The following is a 17,917-nucleotide window of genomic DNA, read 5'->3' on the forward strand; positions in this document are numbered from 1 at the left end:
GAGTACCATATTACTCTGGGTATACTGCCTTCAGCCCACAAACTCACTACAGTTCAAAGCTAGCTCAGGTAGGACTGCATTGTTCCATGTAGACATAAATTTTTAGGGCGTCTATCCACATGCTCCAAGGTAGAAGTGAGGAGGCACTTTAATTAGAGTAGCTCTGAGAGCTCTTCTAATTAAAGCACCCACAACATCACATGTATTCAGCATCCTGCACTTAAACATGGTGGTGGGGGTGCTTTAACTAAAGCTTATTTGAGCTTTGGTTAAAGCGCTTCTGCCACCATTTTGAAACTTGAGAACATTGAATACATGTGATGCGGAGGCTGCTGAAGTGGGCTCATTAGTACACTCCAGCAGACTCAATCTAATTAGCACATGTCAGAGCAGAGATCCGTCATGTGTACAAGTGCCCTTTAGTCACAGGCCTGTTTCCTGTACTCCTGAGAGCAGTGCAGCTACATGCTGTCCTATGTTCGTTTGGTTGTGGCAAAGCAGTAGTTGAACTCTGGAGTAACCTTAAGGTGCCTAAGGCCAGGTACAGACATTACATTTTACCAGTGTAAGGGATCAGAAACCAGTCTATACCCATAACAGAACTGAAGTTTGGCACACGCAGACTGGTTTAAAAATAATGGCACCCAGTCTAAAATTTGCCCCCCCCCCACACACACACACACACAAACCAAAGGGTGAATGTGTGTTCTGTTCGCTGCCAATCTAAACTATGCCACTTACAGAAAACCGCGTAACTTAAATCGATTCCGCCTCAGGCTTTTTGAATGTCTGTACCTAGCTTCAGTGTCTGCAGCAAAGATGTTTTTTCTCAGAACATTTTTAATGGAAGAAAATCCCTTGTTTCACTAGATTGAAACAGTTACTGGTACTTTTACTGTTTCACGAGCAAAAGGAGTTTGTTTTATTTATACCTGAGGGTTATTATAAGCCGGTTCCATTGTCATATGTATGCAAGTTTATATGCATTTGTATATTAAGCATATTTCTATATACATGCGTGCGCACACATACACATCCTTAGATATACATATATGCATGCATATGTATTTATAAAATAACACTAATGTATGGCCTATAAAAGAGTTTTTGGTAGTTGTGAGGTGCAGTAATTTGAAGATGGATGTCAGAAAGAAATAGGAAACTAATCTGGTTCTTTACATATTCTTGTTTTGTGGGTTTGAAATGCAGGTGGTGCTAAGTGTTGGGAAAACTTCTTTAAAATAATATATTGAGTCTTTTTATCTTTCCTTGTAGTAAAATAAAACCACACTCCCTTTTAATTAAACAGATTAGGCTCCTGTGGAAGTCTAGGAACCAGCAGTTCTGCTTGACTTGATTGTTTTAAGGGGCATCTTTAGTAAGGCTAAAAACAGGCACCTAGTTTAATCCAGTGTTGGTCCAGGATATGACTCCCATCAAAACAGGGCACAGTGGTTTACACAGGAGGATTAAATGGCAATCTATTTGAATTGGCCATGATTGTTTCCAGGCAAAATATTAATTTGGATAATTCACAGGTACTTATTGTGGGACAATGTGTGCTTGTCCTTCTGTAAGGTCTGGGGTTTGCTGCCAAATAAAGTGCTCAAATCCAAATCAAGCTCGTTGTCTGTTTTTAGCCAAAGACTTACAAAAATCTGGTTCTTTCAGTCTGTTTTTTGGTATAGTCTAGTAGGTTGGGCAGGGAGAAATCAATGGGCCAGTGCTGCAACTGCAGGAGCATTTTATTTATATTAGTATAAGTGGAAAAAGTATGTTTGCTTTTAATTAAAAGGAAAATAATTGATTGTAATAAAAGAAAAATATATGGTTGCGATTCACTTTATACTTTGGCAATTGTGCCTGGTGTTAGATTAAAACCCAAGTTAATCGATTTCCCGCTACTACCACATGCCTTCCTCCCAAGTCAGTTTTGTAAGACTTGCTTTCAGTTTTTAGTTTTGCCTGGTCAAAATGCACCATTTCAAAGCCTTTTCATCACATACTGCCCATGCTAGTGATCCAATGCCTGTAAAAGGAGCATGGGATCATCTGGTCTTTCTTGCAAATATTGCCAAAGGAGTACAAATGAGGTGAAATCTATCCATCCTTTCTTATGCCAAAGAGTTTAAAACATAACCTCCCTCTCTTCAATTTTATTCATTGTATGGGAATAAGCGTTATGGCTTTTGGCTGTTCCACAAACCCTCCATACTTTTATATGGAAGGAATATAGTTGACAGGGTGATTCCTACTTGTGATACAGAGCAAATCCAAAGAAGCTGTTCTTTTGTTCTGCTTTAGGCCACCATACATTAGGTCGCCTGCTTATCCCAGCCAGTCTGGGGCTGGCGGACGCCCCATGTTTTCTTCACAGCACCCCAACTATGGCAACGCTCAGGCTCCCATGATGCACCAGCCTGATCAGTACGGGTAGGTAGCAATGTAAACTGGATTTGCTGTGGGACCTTGGCAATTTTTTTTAATGTTTATGAACATGCCATCTGGCTGCTGAAGGAATACAAAATCAAGTGAAAGAATTATACATATCTGCATCATGAGGGGGCTTTGATTTTTATTTTTGTTTTTACTAACTCCACCATGACAATATGATGAAAATTTGCATGTCACTCACTCACTCACGTACGCCCTGCATGGCTTTTGGCATGGCTCTGTTTCCTTCATGCCTGAGAGGGAAATGAAGAACTTCATCACTCAAAAAGAATAAAATCTCTCCCACTCCAGGCATCATTTCTCCCCCTCCTCCACATCTCTTTTGTCATTTATGTCTAGGAACAGTGCTGTGCAATGTTGTTTTCATGACTGTGTTGCTGCTGTTGTTGCTGTTGACATTACTAGTACCATCCCTTTTTTTGACAGGTGACTTATTGCAAAAGTGATGACAGAATTTAATGGCTCTTACAAAAGGTCTAACTTGATCATAGTTGAAGGAGTATGTGTTTGAAAGCTTTCTCTTGGTTGGTCCCCCTTACTGAGGAGTGTTACATATTGACGCTTTATTCCTTTAAAAGGTGTCTCTGTATAAAGAGTTAAAAGGAAAAATGCAAGATGTGCAAAATGAGCAGGTCACAATTATAGTTACATGGCAGTCCTTATGTGTAAATTGGCTGTGGTCCCTTCAAGGTCAGCTCCTTGAATCAGTAGCGAGATATCAGTGGGGGAAGAGACATTTATCTTCAGCTGCTAATCCCCAGGATCTGTCCTTTACCAACTCAGGAGTCCCATTTAGACATAGAAAGCTGGTTTGCCTGTGCCTTGCCAAGCCACATTAAGCAGCTGTGTAAAATGAATTTAAATGGCATGCATCAGAGTAAAATCACTTCCACTGGGGCAGAAAATCAATGTTAGCTAACCAGAGCTGACTGATCAAGATCTGAGACTCATTCTGTTATATCTAGGTATCTTCCCTAGCACAGAATACCACCCTTATAATTAAAAAAGATAAAGAAAGGTTAAAAGGGGAGGGAGGGAAGAGAGGGAATGGTTTAGGTGTGCTTTTACACAGTTTACATTAGCATTTGACTTAACCTGCCCTGTGTTGTCCTTGCATTATTTCCTATAGCCTACAGAATAATAATGTTTCCTGTAAGGTTAAATTGTATATGTTAGTCCATCTTATGCATATAACCCAGTATTTCCTGAATGAAAATTGGTATGTCAGAGCTAAAAGAAGGCAGCTCTATCCAGCCCCTTTGTGAAACACCAGTAGACATGATTTCAGGAATTCATTTTGCCAAGAATGTTTCTGCTTGGCCTACATAACTTACAGAACAGTCGGAGATGTTTCCTCTGGCATCTCTAAAGCAATGATGGTAAATGCCAAGGATGGTAATGAACAGGGGGATAGATCACTAGATATACCTGGTTTAGTGGTCTCCCTCTAAAGCATCCGCTACTGCCACTGTTGGAGACAGGATACCAGGCTAATTGAAGCATTGGTCTAACCCAGTATGGTGCTTCTTATGTTCTTATGTACAGCAAACAGTGCAAAATAACTCTTTAGTGCTACATACAACTGTTCCTCCTACCTTCAGGGTGGAAGTGTGGAGAGTTTGTAAAGGGGTGTCTTCTTTTATTTTATATCTTAGTTTGGTTTTAAGTTGATCTCATAACTCTTACCGTACTAGCCTAATTAATTGGCCACTGAAGTCAATAGAAAGGCTTCCATTTTTAGACCAGTTCCCAAATTATGTTTCCATTGTTGGAGACTTAGAGAGTAGTAGGGGCCTTTGAGGAATGGAGTGCTTGACAGAGTTAATTCTCCATCAAATTACAATTTCAGGAGTCCTTATATTATAGCTAAGTAGACTGTTTGTGTGTGCACAGATCTCTGCATTTGCTATGGATGGATACAAGGAGCTCACAATAAAAAAAAGACACCCAGAGCCAGCTCCTTTTCTATCAATGGGGTGTCTGAAGATGAAATTCTATTTCCATTTTTGTGTCTAAATGGCAGCTTTCAAGCCATCTACCTGGCTATTTTTGGTCCTTGGTTTATGCTTTGGGTACAAAAGGCAGCACATAAATCTGAGCTTAAATCTTCAAGTATCTGTTAATTTTAAGTTCTTAAATTTGTGGGTGCCCAATTTGAGGATTTTAGGTCAAATTCTCACAAGTTCTGAACACCCAAAACTGCCATTGAGTATTGCTGTTGTAGTAGGCCATCACTTTTTACTCTTGAGAATCAAGACCCAACTGTCTAACACTTGGCATCTAAAATTAGCTGAGACCTTTGGAAGTAGACGCTTGTCAAAAGCACTTTTAGCGTTTCTGTTGCTTCTGAGTGGCATTTTGTTGATATATCAATATGGCAAAGTAAGTTGTGACTAAAGATTTGGGTAGATGGAGCTGAACTTTAAACTAGCAAGCTCTGGTACTTCTAGCAGTGGTGCCATAGGAGAATGGAGTTCAGTACAAACTAATTGCCCTAGTATTACCCAGATTTGCAACCCATGGTGCCGCAGCTACACCCTCACAGTATTTGAACTATCTAATTGAAAGTGAGCTCAGGTGCTCACGTGAACAACAATCATACGTGTCACTGCCTTGTCAACTGAATTGAGGATTTGAGAACTAGTGTGGCCATTTATAACCTGGCCATTTTAAAACTGTTGTTTACACAGATCTGTAGCGCCAACTTCTGTTCAATCTACTGGATGTCTAAAGATGACATTCTCTTTTCCTGTTGTGTATCAAAATTGCAGCTTTTAAGCTGTCTACCTATTCATTTTTGGCCCTCACTTTGTGCTTTAGTGGTGTAAACCCATACATGTAGACTGAGCATGTGCTGGGCTACACACTGGCCAGGCACATATACAGCTACGTGCTTCTGTGCATATATCTGAACATATGTCCTAGAAAAATGGCGGGGGGGGGGGCCTTCTTTCCTTTAGCCCCAGTAGCAAAGTGGTTAGGGCACTTGCTTAGGAAGCTCAAGACCTGGGTTCTCAGCCCACCCCCACCTGTCCAGGAGAACTTGAACCTGTGTGTCTTTGGCTTCCTAATACAGTACTCTAACCACCACCCCATAATATAGGCATTATCCAGTCCTTTCTGCATCCTTCCTTTGGAGGCTGAGCCACAGTCTCTTGTATTTAGTAGTCATTAGCTGGAAAATGCCATGTAATGAGAAAGTTCTGCTTCATTCAAAACAGGGCCTAGGCTACAGGTCAAAGCCTGCTTCCTTCTAGGTTAGCATCTAACTTGAACCATACCTTCTAGCTCAGGAGTGGGCAATTATTTGAACCCAAGGGCCACATAGGGAGTTCTGGTGAGCTGTTGCAGGCCAGATCAGTACCCTGCTCTCCTGCCCCCTGCACACAGCTCACTAAAATGCCCTAAGTGGCTCTGTTCCCTACTCGGATGGGGCTGCGGGTGAGCAGGAAACAGCATCCCAGAATGGGATGGGTGGGGCAAGGGCTGGGATCAGGGGCTGGTGACCAGCTCAGGGCTGGAGCAAAGCCATGATCCACTGCTTGCACGTCTGTGCACTGGGTACCAGTTCTGCAGATGGGCATGCAGAAAGTGGATCACAGCTCTGCCATAGGCCCTGGCCCCACACTCTGGGGTAACAGAGTGATTAACCTAGGTTACAGGATTTTTAATGTTGTTAGTGCAGAAGAAGGAAGGAAGCCTAGCTTGGCTCTCGGGCCCCAGGGTGAATTTTCAGCACAGGCTATTGGAAAAAGTATTTAATAGTAGAGTCAAGGCTGCTAAGCTTTTAGACTCCTTGGCTCATCCACAGTTTGCCTGGCAGGCTGTATGGACCCTTTTAGAGTTAACAGTGAAAATGTGTGTAGCATGTAGCAGTGCTGGTGCCAGTATATGCAGGATAAAAACAGACACATTTATTTTCTTTAATGGAGAGACAGCACGTATTCTGTCTGTGATTGATGGACAGAACGTGGTGAAGGACTGTCTGTAGATGCATAGGGGGTGCCTCTACACATTCATTAATGCACTGTAGTTACTACACATTAAGTTTAGTACTTGTATAATCAAGTTCTAAATCAGAATGCAATAGACAGCATTACTGTGCAGTAGTGCTGGCGCATGCCTTTTTAGTGACACTACTTCGCAGTAGCCTCATAATACTGCACACTAGCATATTAACGCTATTTGATGAGGCTGATAATTTGACTGATAAATGCCAGTGTGCATGCAGCTGCAGTGCAGCACTCAGGCATCGAGGAGCACAGCCTGACAGCGTAGAGAGCTGCCTCCAGCTAGTAAGTCTGGTGTGGTGGAAGGGGAGGAGGCAGGGAAGGGGGGGGAGCAGATCAACACCCTCTCCCACCACTGCAGTGAGGGAGGGAGGAGGGAGGTGCTGCCCAGCCAGAGGTGCAGCTCGTGGGGAGGGTGGCTCCTGCTGCTGCGTGCACCCTGGGAGGTGCACACATGTGCCCCCCGGATCTGTGTGGTGTGAGCAGACGGGCTGCAGCTGTGGGCTGGAGCTAGACTCTTCTCGCCGGAGGCTGGGCTCAGAGCAGGGGCTATAGAGGGGGCTGTAACCACTCCAGATTTCACCATAGCTCTCTTTCAGCGCTGCTGCACACCCAGCACAGCCCTGGTTCTTCCCAGCTCAACCCCTGCCTCCCCCCATGTGGGGTGCGGAACAGAGGTGTGGCTCGTCTGGAGGCTGGGCAACTCCCTCCCAGCACCGCTGCCAAACTCCTGGCACACCCCCAACTTTTCCTGGCGCGTGGGAGGAGGTGGAGGTTGAGCAAGGAAGAGACGGGGCTGTTCTAGGCACACGGTACTGGGAGGGAGCTATGGCGAAATTTCGGGTGGCTGCAGCCTCGTCCATAGGCCCTGCTCCGAGCCCAGCACCAGTCCATAGCTGCAGGCACGCGCTCGCCTCGCACAGCAGTGGCAGGAGCCATTCCCTCCCCTCCCCACCCCCTCCACCCCACAAGCCATGCCTCCGCCCTACATCCCAGCCAGGCAGCGTCTGCCCCTGCCCCCTCCCTCACCACAAGCAGGGGTTGATCTGCTCCCCCTCCCCTGCCACCACAATGGATTTACCAGCTGGACGCATCTCTCTACATTATATCGGAAATCATATCGGTATCAGCCGATATGCTTCCTTAATAATTGGATATTGGTATCGGCCCCAGAAATCTCTTATCAGTGCTTCCCTAGTTGAGATTGTAAATAAGATCAGAATATATGTTCTGTATGATGGGTTTTTTTAGTGTATATGTGTGTGTGTATATTTATATCAATGCATATATATTTGACGCATACAAACCCTCCATCAGCATTTCTCCGATGCTGTATATATATATAATTCATATTTCATGTTGTTGGTGCCAGCAAAGCACTTTTTCCATATTATTTTCTCTACAGCCAGGATAATGCAGCATTGCTGATGGACTAGAAGCCACTGGTGAGGAAATATAGTAATGGACATAGTGCATTAAAATGTCAAAGAAAGAAAAAAAGGAGGAGGAGAGGGTGAATAAATTTTAAAAATATCTAAAAACAAAAATATCTTCCAAACATTAAGTCCAAGCTAAAGCATTCTTTTCCACAATATCTGCTACTTTAACCCTTTTAATTTTGCAACTTAGGTTTAAAATTAAAATCATGATTTTAAAAGCACAGTTGTGACATGCACTACTTATATAGCAGAAAGGTTTGAAGTGCTGCAATAAAACCACTTTTTTATCCCTGGGGTGAAGCACAGAGTTTCCCATTGTTTCCCATCTTCCCTTTGAGCTTGGAGGTGCTGTTTTTCTCTACTGGGAAGAGCTGTGAAGTGCAGGGAGGTTAAGTACTCATTCAGGTTTCTGCACTTATTCAAACAGCCCTTTTTTGGATGCAAGGCTGCCAACTGTGAAATCCCCAAAGTAAACTGAGCTAAGACAGCAACTGGTGGCCGTAATTGGAGGCATTTCATGTATTGCCTTTGAAATAAATAGGCCCCTAGAATAGAAAGGATCCTTCTGCGCAATCTTCTTTATAAAATTAATATTCAGTCACTGTAAAGGAGTTATTCTTGTTGCATTTCAGGCTTACACAGCTCTAAAATCTCAAGGTGTTTCTCTCCCTTGCCCCCCTCTTCTCCCCCCCTTATCCCCCCATCCCCTCCAAGGACTCTCAGACTTGATTTTTTTGAAGGGTACATATACAGTTGAATTAAAAGGAGCCTTGTCCCATATCTGCCATCTTTTAGTTTTGTTTGGATACCCAGGAAAGATATTTCACTTTGGGAAAATGCATTCTGTTTTAAAAAAAAATCCCACTGTAGTTTCAGTTCAACAAAGTGGTATTTGCTTCTTGGCCTAATTGACGTTTCTGTGACCTTCTAAATGGCTGCTGTGCTTTTGCTCAAAGTTGACTGTATTTCAATGATGGGTTGAAGTGATTTCTATATATACAAAGTTTGTGATTTAAGGATTAATGATAGTTGTCATTGGGTTTTCCACTTTGAGCTGCTAACCCAAGATTGATGGATTTTTTTTTTTAACCCTCATCCATTCTCATGAAACCATAACCATTGTTGTTCTCATGGGGTAACTTGTTACCCCACCCACATGAATAAAATGGAACCAGTGACAACAGTATAAATGTACCAAAAACTATTTATTAAACATACAGATTGTTTGAAAGAGTGTTTATGATGTTTTGAACCCAAAATATTAACTAGAACTATGAACAAAATTTAAACTTTTTTTTTTAGAGTTTCACAACGTGAATGAACAATTTGCTAAGTCTGCAGTTCAGTGTTTTCAAACCAACAATTACTTCCAAAAATATTTCCTAACTGTTTTAACTAAATATTGCATTCCTCACAAAGCAGCAGTGATGTACTATGGTGCACACAAGCAAATCACTTACAATCTTTGCATTGTTTAAGGGTTCTGCAGTCATCTGTCCTTGGACAAAAAGCACAACTTCCACTCATGCTTGCAGAAGGTTCTACGAGGGCGTGTTGTGACGATTTATAATTTAGGGCAGTCATACCAGACTTGACGGACTTAGACAGATTATGTGTATCCATCATTCTTCGTTTTATTTGTCCGTCGATCAACTGTTCTCCAAGCTCCTGCAAAAAAAAAAAGCGCTGTCTTCTTAAAAGCTGATCTTTGCTTCCAGTTTGTGTTGTGACCTGGCCAAATGATGAGGTTGGCAATGGCAGCCACATCCAGCGTATTGAAAAATAGTGCAATTGCCCACCTGTTGCTTTTCCATCTGCAGGTAGTCACAGACTAGGTGGTCAAAGTTATCTACCCCACCCTTGTTTTTATTGTAGTCATGGATGACATCTGGCTTTCTTTGCTCTCCACCCGCTGACAGGTCATGGTGCATGCTTCACAGCAGCAGCACAACTTTGGACTTCTTTGGAACATAGGAAACTAGGGTGAGTTCCCCATCAAAAGGAAACATGGATAAAAATGTGTCCCTTCTTCAATTTGCTTGCATTTCGTTTGGGATATTGGCCTTGTTTTTCCAAATTGTACTCAACGTAGGTCAAGTCCCGGTGTAGCAGTCTTTCTGCCAGGTCAGTACTTGTGAAGAAATTGTCACCCACAATATTCCTTCTCATCTGGTACCAGGGATGAACCAGTTTTTCAATGACCTGGGTACCAAGATTACCTTGGCGTGGAGCTTCTGGTTGCTTCCCCAGGTAGATGTCTCCAGGCAGGGGGAATGATGTTGCTGTATCCTAGCACCACCAAATTTTTAAGCCACATTTGGCAAGCTCGCTGGGCATATACTATCTGAAGGGACAGCGACTCCTGAATGCACTAAGTTGTTCATCAACCGTCAGGTGTATTCCTAGAATATACCATTTCCTGAGCTGCTCCACAAATGGTGTCCAAGTATCTCTGAAGGCAGCAAGCTTGTCCACAGCTCTCCTTTCCTCACATTTCAGTTTGTTGTCAAATCTCAGGTAGTTGGTGATTTGACAGGATCATTCTAAACTCAAGGTGGATGTCCGATGCATTGATTCATAGATTCTAAGGTCGGAAGGGACCTCAATAGATCATCGAGTCCGACCCCCTGCACAGGCAGGAAAGAGTGCTGGGTCTAGATGACCCCAGCTAGATGCCTATCTAACCTCCTCTTGAAGACCCCCAGGGTAGGGGAGAGCACCACCTCCCTTGGGAGCCCGTTCCAGACCTTGGCCACTCAAACTGTGAAGAAGTTCTTCCTAATGTCTAGTCTAAATCTGCTCTCTGCTAGCTTGTAGCCATTATTTCTTGTAACCCCCGGGGGCGCCTTGGTGAATAAAACCTTACCAATTCCCTTCTGTGCCCCCGTGATGAACTTATAGGCAGCCACAAGGTCACCTCTCAACCTTCTCTTGCAGAGGCTGAAGAGGTCCAGGTGCCCTAGTCTCTCCTCATAGGGCTTGGCCTGCAAGCCCCTAACCATACAAACTATTGCTCCCACAACTCCTCCAGTGCCTCGTGACCACCGTGGTATTGACCACTCAGCAGTAGGAGGCCAATGTAGATTTTCAGCTCTGTTTTCTCAAGCTTTCTCCACTCCTTTCTATTTTCAGGATGGCTGTCATTGCACTCCCAGAATCTTCTTTCTGCCTCTCTGTTTGTTTCTCTTATGATAACAGTCACGATATCTTGTGAAAGAAACAGGTGGAACGTTTCCACCACTGTCTTTATTACTTTTTCTTGTTGGCCCAGCACTTTCATGAACTATGTCCTTGGCTGTTCTCTGATGATGTATTAACTGTGAACTTTTTTCCCCACACTCTGCCATTCCTTCCTCTAAAGGTATCATCACCTGCAGTGTTTTCTGGGGGTGGTGAAATGGTTCTGCTCCACATTCTGCTGTAGCTGTCCTTGGTCTTCTACGGAGGCCCCGGGCTGGTGGTCCTCTTCCCTTTCCCACTAGAAGTGTTGGCATCACTTCTGCTTGTGTCACCAACTCCTCCTCATCTGAGCTGAATGAAATTTCCATAGACACATGGTCTTCTTGCAATGAACAGTCTCCCATGTCTGGAACAAAGTCAGCATCCTCACTGCCTTGGGATAAGATTTCATAAGTGGATGTGTTGCTGCCATCCCCAGTTACCTGTGCAGGATAGGCTTAAGCACTGAATATGCACTGCCTTCTCATCCTGGACTGCCGGGAAAAAAAAGTTGATTACTGCTGAGTGCATATGTGGCAAAGTGGGAGCTCCCCAACCAGCCCCAGTGCTAGTCTGCCACCTGCTTCTGGGCATGCCACCCACCTCTCTTGCTTGCCATGCCTTGTTAAATAATTATGGTCTTAATTAAGTGGGAGGCTGCCCTTTCAATGCCTTGGGTTCCTGGGCCTATATACAGCTCCAACCCTCCCTGTACTGCATCCCAAGCCTCCCAGATGTTCCTAACAGCTGTGCTGGGCTCCGGCCTGAGGCCAGGCCCAACTCATCAGTGTTAGGCCTCTCGCTTTCTGCCCTATTCTGGGTCACACTCATACCACCTCCCTCTCTCTCACTGAGGCCTCTCTTTCTCCACTGCCTCTCACGCAGTCTCTCGCTTACCACCCCTTTGTGAGGCCACACTCATATTGCCCTTCCTTTCCCCGGGACCACACTCACCCTGCCCTCACCCAGAGGGTCCTTGGGCTTGCTTCCTTGCACTCCCCAACCAGCAGGCGCATGGCCTCTCTGGCATCTCCCGCTGTCCTCGTCCGAGTGAGCGCTGGGCGGTTTGAAAAACACTGGTTTGACTGTGGCTCTGGTCTCTCATTGGGTCCCTCACCCAGCTGCTGTCAGGGCTCTTGACTTGCCCCATTGTTTGTCTGCGGCACTTCCTCAGCCGCCCCACTCCATCAGCCTCCAGCCCACCTGTAGCCTCAGGCGCCTGAAGGCTTGCCTGGACCTAACTCGGCCCCCGTGTTAGCAGGACCTACTCTCAAGCCCCCTACTCACCAGGGCCCACTTCGTGCCCCCTCTTCACAGGGCCTCATTACTCCCGCTCTCTACTCACCCCTCTCTCCAGGGCCTCCCAGCTGCCACTCTGGTGCAGGCCATCAGGTGCCCCTCTGCACCCCCGCCTCCACCAAGGCACCTACTCCGCTCCCTACACTGGGGTCTGAGGTCGAACACCCCCTACAGGCTCAGGTGCCACTCACCAGCATGCCTGGGCCACCCTTCTCCCTCTCCAGGGTCCTGTACCCCATTATCCACTTTCCAGGGTCTTGTACCCCACATGGGCTCAGGTGGCTGCAGCCATGCCTGGCCCCACTATCCACACTCTGGGACCTTGCACCCCACATGGGCTCAGGTGTCACACCAGGGTGTGCCTGGCCCTCTACTACCTCCAATGATAAATAACCCACCCAGAGGTGGGGGCTGGGGTTAAGGCGCCCCTCCTTGCCTTTCACTGGTGAGATAACTGGCCTTGCATTTCGTGGGGGCTCCAACGCCACTAGGAACCCCACCTGGTCACCCTTCAGGACCAAGAGCCTCTAAACCATCCTGCTAAGCTCCTTCCCTCACCTCTGAGTTGTTGCAGGAGCAGCAGCTCCACTGGGAGATGTTACTTCGACGGCATCAGGCAGCAAACTGCTGCCTCCAGCTCTGCTGGCCTGGATCTAAAATGGCCACTCATCAGAGTTGGGACAGCACCTGCCCCCAGCTCTTAGTGGCAGACACCCAGTGTGTTCTGCCACCCACCTTCCCCCTTAAACTGGTCCCTGGGGGAGGCTGGTGCTCCACCACAGCATATAAATAACAATCAAAGACAAGCCTGTCCACCTATGCTGTCACAGAAGCAATTCCACCCTGCCAACAAGTTACCCCAATGGCAGTTTTTCGTCCACAGAGAGCAAACCGTTCATCTAAGCTGTCTGTTTTAGGGGGATATTGTGCACTGCAGTGCCAATGACAATGTCCTAAAAAGAAATTGTTTTAGGATTAATTAACTTTTAAGATACTACACAAAATATGCATCTGGGGTAGGAAATTACCCCATGGGAACGTATGACGGTTAAGCATTCGTCTTTTCTCACCTCTGTCACAAATAGGCATCGGCTCCCAGCTGGCTGGCTCTTTTTTCTTTCCGTCTCCCTCCATTACAAAGTATACTACTTCTGCATACTTTATACTTTTGGACCAGAACCCTAGGTGGCCTTTTCTTGTAGTAAGAGATGCATCAGAAAGGGCAGCATACAAGTTACCTTGTGTATACTTGAGAAGCAGGAAGCAACTCTTTTGTGATTTTCCTGAAGAGGTATTGTGTTGATAATCTCAAAAGGCTGATAATATTGTGTAAAAATGGGTAGAAACTTTTCATACTGAGCCAAACCCAAGCTATTTTTTTGTGGGAGAGTAAGGAGAATACATTTGTATCTGGAATTTTGTTTGAGTGAAAAGCAAATCCATCATTTTGGAGTCCCGGGTACCAACAGATTATACCCACATACATTGCTTATACAGACATAAGTAACCAGTGATTTGGGGGGACTTTTTTTGTTACTCATCAATCATATAGACTTCTATGTGCTGTTCATGCCATTAGAGATCATCCACAGATCTCAGGAGTAAACAGTCCTTCCCTCCTTTGGAGAATAACTGCTTTTAAGTTGTGAAAGCAGGAGCACATTGGGAAGGAAGGGGTGATTCTCTGAATTGTGGCTGTGAATTTTCAGAAATCTCAGAGATGCTCTTGATTTGATTACTCTCATACTTCCAATTTTGGCTTAGTCCCTTTGGTTATTTAGGAGAGATGTTGCCCTCTATAGGAATTATAGTTCTGTTGAAACAGAATTGCAGTATAGAAAAATCTATCTAGTTTAGGAGCCTACTGTCTCCATACCAAATTTAATGCATATCACAAGATAAAGTCTCTCTCTTTTTTTTTTAGTGAAATATTATCTTTATATCTAGAGTACTAAGAATGCAGCTCTTCATCAGTTGCCTTTACAGGAAAATAATACAGTTTGGTCTGCTTAGAAGAAAAGGCATCATTTTGAAAACTGATTTTGAGTGATCATCTGTGTTTCAAGATCCAGATAACAAGTTTTCATGGTTTGGCTCAGTTTGCTGGCCAGAAAAAAAAATGTGTTACATCATTTCACTAATCTAAAGACCAGCAGGACAGCCTGTGCGATATAGACAGGAATCACAAGAATCAGAAAAGGACAGAGAGTCCATCTTTTGTAGAGGAAAGAATGGGAAAAGCACTTATTCTAATGAAAAGAGAATGAACTTTCTGAGTCCTCATTTCGACTGAGCAAAGGTATGATGATGGAATATTTTGGCAGAAAAAAAAAGCATCTTCTGACTTTTTAATGGGACTGAAGTATGAGGATGATCAAAAGGGGATAAAAAAAAAAATGCCTTTTTTCTCTAAACCTTCTGGGACACAGACTAAATCTTTCTGTGCAGCAAGACTGAGCCTCAATTTTGATGGTAACTTAAGATCAAATGTAAATTTAATAACATAATCCATAAGCATAGCTAATACCCAAGTATTAGTAATTATATTGTTTATGTTAGGGGAGTGTTATCCAGCTTCTCTCATCTCTAGGTGTAGATATCCCTCTGTGTACTTATGACAGCCATTTCACTGAAACTGTCAATCTGTTTGTTCCTGTGGCCTCGGTAAGTTTGAGGTGTCTTTTGAGCAAAAGATGTTGGAAGAGCCTGCTGGGAAATTGCTCTGATATATGCACTGTGTCTCTTTTATGAGAATGTGAGTGCAGAAAACCTGAGACCAAACATTGTTGCTGTTGTGTTGTCATTTTTATTATTATTATTGGTGGTGTTGTTTAGTGGTGGTAGTAAAAGTAAAATAGTTTCAGGTTGTTGGACAAGACACTAGTGGGAAACTTCCCTTTTGGGAAAAACTGCTTTTAAGGATGCACTTTCTTGGCCTGCTCTTCCTTGCCTGTGCCCTACTCTGTTTGTTCAGCATGCTGTTGGCCAAATGGAATTTATTATGAAAATCATAATGAATTTTTTTGAAGAGCTGGCATTAAGCAACCAGAAGTTTACTAGATTTTCACTTTGTTGCCAGCATACTGAGCTCAGTAGAGCTGAGCAGTGCTTAAAAGCAAGAATGATACAGACACCATAAAATCCTAGTGGAGGGAAGCGAGAGAATCACAGCCCAAGATCAAAGGGGCAGGGGAAGTAAAGGATTCGAGACTCCTTCCTTTTGTGGTGCTGGCACGTGGGAGGAAATTGGATCGGCTCTTCAACAATGATATATGGGGAAGTATGAAGAATACTGAATCTGTTTTTCTTTGTTTAACTTTCCAGTGTTACACATTGGTGACCGTACACCTATTAATACTCTAGGAATAGACTCTCACCCACTTGCAATTCATTCATTCGGCAACAGAGTTCATACTGTCTTCCGCTTTTTTAATGATGCTATTTATAAACACACACAAAAATAGAAGGTACATATTGAGAGAGTCAGATGAGTCACTCCTCATTCTGGTATCAAATCACACCAGACTAAACCACCCCAGTTGGCATATACTGACTCTTTGCTCCCAGACTCAGCAAGGCAATTTGGTTTAGTTTATTTGTTTTTTTCCCTTCACAAAACAGTTCATATCCTTTCCTGCTTGCTGTAAGACTATATAGAATCCCTCTTTGTCCATCCCACACTCCACTTGTGCAAGAAATGTATCTCCTCCTAGTGCTGACACGTTATATCTGATGGGGACAGTAGACAAGCAGCTGTCCTTAAAACTACAGTTTAAATTCACCTTGTCAGTCAGATAGCCAGAGGTCATGGAAAGAGCACAGCTTCCGTGTGATTACATACAGTTTGACTTGGTCAGCTCTTCAGCAGTCCCATGTTCTCTGTCACACAGCATTACATGGTATTTATTTAATGTGGATTGCAGTGGTCTACAAATGATGGAGTTCTTAAACAAATAAATACAAGAGTAGAAGCCTCAAAGCACATGGCACAATGATATGTAATAAAAATATGTCAGGAGATTATTACAGGATAAAAACAAGAGCTTAAATTCTGCTGTTATTGCCCAAGATTGAGGCACATGAAAAACAAGAATTAGAAGCATATCTTTCAGTGTATTTTACAAAAGGCAGCCGCACCATTAAGAATTGTCTAAATAATATGCAGCATGTTTGACTAAAGACATGTTATCAGATTCAAATGGTATTAGTGATTTATTTCTATAGTTCAGTGCTGCATATATCTCCCTTTCCTAGGTTACCTTTGGCATCTCCCTTCTGGCCATGTTTTTCAAAGTATCCTCTAAACCCTGCTTCTCAGAGATGCAGAGCCCCTGAGGCTCTCAGTGCCTTCAGTTTGAATTGCTACTGCTTGATTTTTCCATGAGAAAATCAAAGCTTTTGCACCTTATTTTCAGATCACATCAAGAATCTTGATTCTGTTCCTCAGTTTACCTTATCTATAAAATGGGACAAGAGATTTAAACTTTCAAAATGTTTCAACTGCCCTCGGTTTGTTTTGAGGATGTTTCAGAGCCTTTCATTTCATTTTGGTTTCACTGTTTTGAGGTCGAAACGAGTCAAAAGAGTGTTGAAACGAAACAGCCAGCGAAATTTCACACAGCCCTAGTGCCCAGTAACATCAAAACTAACAAATAACTCTCTGTGGACACAGTATTCAAAGATGCTGGGTACTGCATTAAGCCAATAGAGATCAGAGTGTGCTGTATTCCTTTTCCCTCCTGGGTCTCCTCTCAACATAATCTGGACTGATAACAGCTTGGACGTGAATACTACAGAAGCATAACTGTTTTGAGAATGGGGGGCAGTGTAGGGTTCTTTTGTTTTGGTTTTTATTTGTTTGGTTTTTTGTGAGAGGGAATAAGTATGTATTTGGAGGGGATACTTCTGTCATTTTTAAAAGAATATCCCATGCACTGTTATAACGTACAAGAGAACAGATAACATACCAGGACAGATGCTTTCTGATTATTAGGGTACTAGAAAATTAGTTCACATTTCAGTGTTTCCTTTCATTCATGGTCACTAAACAAACGAGTTCAGGTTAATTCAGTTTACCTAGTGTCAGTGCATCCTCTTTGCACTAACTAGTATGCTTTTGTCATTGATACTTCATAATGCTGCTTCAGGCTCATTTGCAGTTCAGAACCATGGCCCTCTTCCCTTCTGCCCATACATACAAGCATACACCTTTACCCTCCCTCTCCTTCCTGAAAAATAGATTTGATTAAAAATCTTGCTTTGGTCTCAGCACCCAACATATCCCCAAGTGCCTTGTTTGCTCTTTTATGTTGCTGTTGTTGTTATTATGACCAAGAGTTTTTCCACTGAACAAGCAGGGACCACCAATACATGTTTGGGATATTTTATAGTACTAGCCAAAAAAATGAGGGAGATCTTGTTTAAATATACTACTGGATTATACCTGGCTCTTTGTTTTAAATGCTGGACATGTCTTTAACACCATTATGCAGCTTT

General features: G+C 43.6%; 1 protein-coding gene across 10 annotated transcripts in view; it reads left to right on the forward strand.

Annotated features, from left to right (window-relative positions):
• Positions 1-17,917, forward strand: part of ARID1B (AT-rich interaction domain 1B) — a 432,896-nt gene that overhangs the window by 351,945 nt on the left and 63,034 nt on the right. For 6 of the 10 annotated variants that reach the window (XM_059714373.1, XM_059714361.1, XM_059714369.1 and 3 more), the window contains one exon: positions 2,305-2,433. The exons of the other annotated variants lie outside the window; for them this stretch is intronic. In XM_059714373.1, coding sequence (XP_059570356.1) covers positions 2,305-2,433 — 129 coding nt within the window. The remainder of the gene's footprint in view (positions 1-2,304; positions 2,434-17,917) is intronic. 10 annotated transcript variants of the gene reach the window in all.

The sequence above is a fragment of the Alligator mississippiensis genome, chromosome 1 (assembly GCF_030867095.1).
Source record: "Alligator mississippiensis isolate rAllMis1 chromosome 1, rAllMis1, whole genome shotgun sequence".
Taxonomy (NCBI): domain Eukaryota; kingdom Metazoa; phylum Chordata; order Crocodylia; family Alligatoridae; genus Alligator; species Alligator mississippiensis.